The sequence below is a fragment of the Chiloscyllium plagiosum genome, chromosome 12, assembly GCF_004010195.1.
Source record: "Chiloscyllium plagiosum isolate BGI_BamShark_2017 chromosome 12, ASM401019v2, whole genome shotgun sequence".
NCBI lineage: Eukaryota > Metazoa > Chordata > Chondrichthyes > Orectolobiformes > Hemiscylliidae > Chiloscyllium > Chiloscyllium plagiosum.
In genome coordinates this window covers 1,578,416-1,584,575 of record NC_057721.1, presented here as the reverse complement: position 1 = coordinate 1,584,575, position 6,160 = coordinate 1,578,416, and the positions used below count along the sequence as shown (strand labels likewise).

The window sequence follows — 6,160 nt, the reverse complement described above, 5'->3', positions numbered from 1 at the left end:
CCACTATAAATGCTGGAGGAAACATCACAGAAGCGCTTCACAGGAGGCTCCCACGGAGGATGTCACCTGGACAGGGGACAAAACGTCTGCAACACAAATTCCCAGCTTGGCGAACAGAACCACAACAATTACTAGTTTACCATTCATAGATCTTTAACCAAAAAGTACTCCCAGGTGGTATCAATGTCATGACCTTCCTAAATCTACCGCAACAGTCAGTCTCTCTTCCATTCTGTCTTCATCACAAAAGCTTTTCCCAAGTTTCAAGTTGTAGTTCTCCCCCTTCAATAGGCATTGAATTTATAGGAACACGGTGGGTTGGATTATCCTCTTTGCAGCATGTTTTGAGAGTCGGGCTATTTTTTCATCTTGCAAACCACACTCCAGACTGATGTGTGACTACTTAGGATTTTTCTCTTTTCATATGGCAGTATGGAATGTGTGCATAGGGTGGGGCTTGGGGAAACTGATGCAGATGCCCACCTCGGTTCTCGGTGCCACCAACTTAAATGCTAACATTGTTTAAAGTTCCTTAAATCTCCCCTTCAGCCCCTAATATTGACATTTGTAGACATGAAAACACTTTGTTTCTTCAGCTTGCTTTCCACTTCCCAATTTCGTCCAAAATTGTCAAACCTGACATGCTTTCAATGGGCTTTCAAAATCCTACAATACAAATGAAAATGGTGTGAGGGAGCCAATCTAATTTTAATCCTTCGATTAAAATGGGAAGCCCTAATTCTGGTGGGTGGGTTTTGCTGTTTGTGCACTAGGCATACTCATAGAAACCTGTTATTAATTTTTAAAAATCCAGAGGAGATTTGGGAATGTGAAAAGGGGAAAAGAAATTCAAATATCAGAAAAAAAATCAATTTTGCCATTCCTGCAGCCAGATGAAAATTCAGCCCTCTGTCTCTCTCTGACTTTTACTTTCCAGTTCACAAAAGCCTCAGATCTTCAGGCTCAGAGACACTTTACCTTTGCCTGATAATTGTGTGAAGAATCACCTGAGCTATTGTCCTCACTATTCATAGCAATTTGAAGAAAAGAAAGCTCTCAAGCTGAAAAGTTGCCTTTTCCATCAATTCAAAGGACAAGGCTCTTTGTGTTCGGAACTTGTCAAGTTGAAATAAAAGATTCTTGTCTCGAGCCATCACTACAATTCAACTTCTAAAAGATATTGTAAAAACTTCACAAAAGCCTCCCTCTTTTTATGTGATAGAGTTTGGTGGTCATGTGCTGAACTTAAAACGCAAAAGTTCCCAGTTCAAATGCCACTGTGGTAAATTTTACAATTGAAGTTGATACGTCTGGACTAGCATGCTACTTTATAGATATCAATAACTTTAAAAATATTAATAGGCTATTTTGTTTATACTGGTGACGCACATGATATATTACCTCGACATTGGTGCAGAGAAGAAAATTCTCTTCACGTGGGGAGGAAAGGGAGGGAATGTTGGTCATGTAACTTATTCATTTTGATCTCTCCATCTGGTTCAAAATGAATGATGTGTGTTACATATGTCATACTGTCTTCGCTATTAAAGGGAACTTCTCTATTCCCTAAATAGAAGTCTACCTGTCCCCTTAAATAAGATTCTAATTGTGGCCAAAATGTTCTGAATTCTTTCTTAGCTTTAAACTCCAGTGTCAGTTAAAGCTGGTTTTGGTAACTTAACATGTCGGTGTGCCAAGCTGTCAATTACTTCTTCCTCTGGCTCTTGCCAAGCACCTAAAGAACTTAAACACACAAAAACAGAAATGGCTAGAGAAACTCAGCAGGTCTGGAAGCCTTTGTAGAGAGAAAACAACATTAATTTTTCCAGCAAAAACCAAAGTTGCTGAAAAGGATCAGCAGGTCTAGCAGCATCTATGAAGAGAAATCAGAGTTAATGTCTCCAGTCTGGTGACAATCAGAATTTTTCCAAGTCCAGTGATCCTTCAGAACAAAAGTACTTTGTGGCTATAAAGAGGCATACGATGTCAGCAGTGTGGGCATGGGAGATGGGACAATATTGAAAAAAGTGATCTGAAAGTAGAATGTGTGTGTGTGTGTGTGTATTACGTGTATTACTGCAGCAAGATAAAATTTATCTCTGAGTACAGACATGAATGCGCCACAGCAGATAAATGGTTATAACTTGTATAATGTGTACAGGAAAGCCAGGAGGAGAAAATTTTAAAGTAAATTTGTGTAATAGTAACACTAGTTGATGTTAGTATTAGTCTAGGTTGAATTCATAAAGTTACGACCATAACCATTTGGTAGCCTCCAAGCCTGACAGTCTGTGGATGTAAGGTATACTCCAGAGGCTTCAATACATAATCGATACTGACACCCCTATATAATATCAAGGGGATGCGGCACTACCTGAAGTGTCATTGTTATGATGGGATGTTATACTGAACCCTATTTCCTTTTTTGATGGATGTACAAGATCCCACAGCAGTCCTTGAAGAGCAGGGAAATTTCCCCACTAAAATAAAACAAAGAACTGTGGAAACCTGAAACAAAAGCAGAAATTGCTGGAGAAACTCACCACGTCAAGCAGAATCTGTGGAGAGAAAGCATTTCTGGTTCAATGCCCCACTATCCTAAATGTTTATTCTTCAATTAACATCTCAAAATCTAGTTGTTGCTGTATTCTAGGAATTGTCTAAGTAGATTGACCACCACTTTTCCTACACCCTACCTCATGAGAAAATTTTAAAAATTACACACTCGCTGCATTTCAAAAGTACCTAATTGGCTGTGAGGTTCCTTGGAACATCCTAAGGATGTGAAAGGGGCTAGATAAGTTTTAATTGCTGTTATTGAGGAGAGGCTTTATTTGCACTGACTGTCATGTCTGTAGTGTTAATGTTAATTGTGCATTGGCCTGTTTTGCTTCAACATTTCCCTTTTTTTTGCCCCCACAGTGAACAGATAGACTTGCAGTTACCAACAGTTGATTGTTCAGCAACACCGGCGATTGATGTAAAGCATGAGCCCAAAGTCAAGTTTAAACAAAAAGAAATAACTTCGCTGAGGGATGAAGCAGGGGGAGACACAGTATTCAAAAAAAGAAAACTTGAAAATGGCAAATCCAGAAATCTGCGGCAGAAAGGGAATGATAACTGAACATCACCAAAACACAGTTCAGAAATACATTCGATGCTTTTTGGTCTTGATTGCTGTAGTAAATAAATTTGCCTAGATTTTCAATTCATGGAAGTTAATTGGCCTTGTTTGGTGTAAAATACTGCATTATTTTTTTAAAAAGTGTTTCTTTTAAAAATATATGGTTTAGAATAACTAAAACTTGCAAGTTGAATCGAATACAAAAACCTGCAAAACATAGTGTTACTGTGGTCATTTTAGACTGTTAGGTTTGTGATTGGTTTGACAGCAACATTTATAGTCTTGGGAATTCTTTTGTTAAAACATTTAAGTTTTTTGTTGTACTAAATATTAAAGGAAATAATGTATTCCCTTATAGCTTATAGTAATGCATTAAATGGAGCTCTGTAGTGTGTGTTCTGGATTTAATGATTCTTTCAACATAATATCATCTTTGCATAAAGTCCTGACAGAAAGCTGTTCGAAATATTTTTGCACTATAACTTGTGAATGCAAAGATATAGCTGTCAAAAATAAAATTGTGAAATGTGCCCACTGATTGAGACTTTACTGAGTGCTAATATGTTGGCTTGTCATTAGACCCTTCAATTCTGCTTTGCTACAGTATGAATTCAGATCCAAGTCTAGCTGTTAGAAAAAAAGACTTAGCTGTCCAGTAGTTTTGGGGGCTATCTGTCAGCTAGAGCCATATTGCTGTTTGTTTGAACATGAGAGCCAGAGTAGACCATGCGGCCTGTTGAAACTGCTCCTCCATTCATTATGATCATGGTGATTTTTGGGCTTCAACTCTACTTTTCCCATTGGCACCCTACACACCCTAATTCCTTGAACCACCAAAATCTATTTACCCCAGCCTTAAATGTATCCAACAACCAAACATCCAAAACCCTCTGGAATGGAGAATTCCAAAGATTTGCAACACTTTGTCTTACTCTGTTGATTTACTGTGTCATTTCAGGAATTGCTTTAGTGAACCTTCTCTGTACCACCTCCATTGCACGTATATCCTTTTGTGAAGACCAAAACTGCACACTGTACTCTCGATGAGCTCTCACCAAAATCTGTAGCAATATCTTTTTATTCCTTACTCTAATCCCTTACAAAAAAAGCGAATGTGCCGTATGCTTTTATAATTGCTCAATGCATTTTTGAACTAACATATACCAGTTTCACTTATGTCAACGTTTATAAATTTCGCACCTTTTTTGTTAACTTTGAATGAAAATGTTAAAATACGGAGATGTAAAATGTGAATGGAATTAACATTGCGTTGTGATGTTAATTTTGAACTTTTAAGGTATTAAGAGACAAGTTGTTGTTGATCTTCTCTGCTTTTCAACTTGTCTGCTGAAGCTCCCATCTATGCCTTCATTATCTCTTGATTATTTCTAATGCTCTCCTGACTGGTCTCCCATTTACACTCCCTTTAAATATTAACTCAAAGTTTGACTCCATTTACACCACATCCCATTCACTAAAGCAAGTCCTGAAATGACAGAGTAATAGGGCTTAAATTTTCCAGAATAGAGAAGAATGAAAGGTGATCTCAACGAGACAAACTTTTGAAGGGTCTTGAGAGAATGGACACAGAGATTGTTTCTACTGGTTGAGAAATCTCAGAGAAGGGATTGATCATTTGGACTGAGATGAGAAATGTTTAGTCAAAGGATTGCAAATCTATCTATGATTCTAGATAGAGTCATAGAATTCCTACAGTATTGATGAAGCCATTCAGCCCGAGTCCACACTGACCCTATGAAGAGCATCCCACCCAGATACACACCCTACCCTATCATCATAACACCGCATTAGCCATGACCAATCCACCTCATTTTACTGTGGGAGGAAACTAGACCACATGGAGAAAACCCATGCAGACAGTGGGAGAATGCAAATTCCACACATTCAGTCACCCTAGGCTGGAATCAATCCTGGGTCCCTGGTACTGAGAGCAATGCTAACCACTGTGCCATCCCAATCATTCAATATGATTTACACTGGCTCCAGTTCTGAGTTACAAAATTTCTCATTCTTGTTTTATGGCATCACTTCTCCATCTCTAATCTCATCCAGACCTACAACCCTCTTTGAGATATCTGTGTTGCTCCAGTTCTAGCCTATTGAACACTTCTGATTTGGTCACTTCTTTTGTTGACTATGCCACCAGCTACCACCTCTCCAAGCTGTAGAATTGCTTTCATAATGCTGTCAAGTCCAAAAGACAAAAGAGTAGAACTGAGTCTGTTCTGTCCCATTCAATGAGGTTATGGCTGATCTGATATTCCTCAACAACATTTTCCTTGCTATTCCCCATAACCCTGATTCCCTTACTGATTAAAAATTGTCAGTCTCAGCCTTGAATATACTTCATAGCCCAGCCTCTTTAGTGAAGAATTCCACCCTTTTACAGAGGAAATTCTTATCTCTGTCTTAAATTGGAGACCCTTTTTTCAAAGAAATGTCCTCCAGTCCCAGCTCTCTTACAAGGGGAAGCAGCTTTCTACATCTACTCTGTCAAGTCCCCTTCTATGCTTATTTCTTCTTCTGAAAACCTACTTCGGACCAAGATTATCATTCTGCCATTATGTCTCCTTATATTGCTTGGTGTTGATTTTGTTTACCTTTTAATGAAGTGTCTTGGGACTTATACTGTACTTGAGGTATAGGTAATAAATGCAAGTTGTTGTATATATCTGAAGTGTGGGATTCATTTCTACTTAATATGGCATTTGTGAGCTCAATCATATTACAGTGAAAACACAATGTTGCTTACTACAAGATCCTGAAAGCGGAATGTGGATCTTTTACTGTACAAGAATAGTGATGATGAATGCCCTAGATTTATCAATACTCTTGTGGAGAAAATCTTTTCGTTTTACTCTACTGGGGAAGGGACTGATTTACAAAAGACTAAGGATGAAATTGCTGTGCTGTTGAAAAGCAAGATACTGAAACATTGTAAGTCGTTTTTACATTGTTGCTTTGCAAGCAGTGGGAAATGGTGTAAAATAAATGGCTTGGAACTGGGGTTTTATA

At 38.2% G+C, this 6,160-nt stretch overlaps 1 protein-coding gene across 1 annotated transcript in view; it reads left to right on the top strand.

Annotated features, from left to right (window-relative positions):
* The window catches only part of wbp4 (WW domain binding protein 4), a 61,550-nt gene extending 57,896 nt beyond the window's left edge, over window positions 1–3,654 (top strand). Inside the window, exon 11 of the mRNA XM_043701498.1 lies at window positions 2,923–3,654. Coding sequence (XP_043557433.1) covers window positions 2,923–3,124 — 202 coding nt within the window. The 3' untranslated portion in view covers window positions 3,125–3,654. The remainder of the gene's footprint in view (window positions 1–2,922) is intronic.
* Window positions 3,655–6,160: the final 2,506 nt, after the last annotated feature.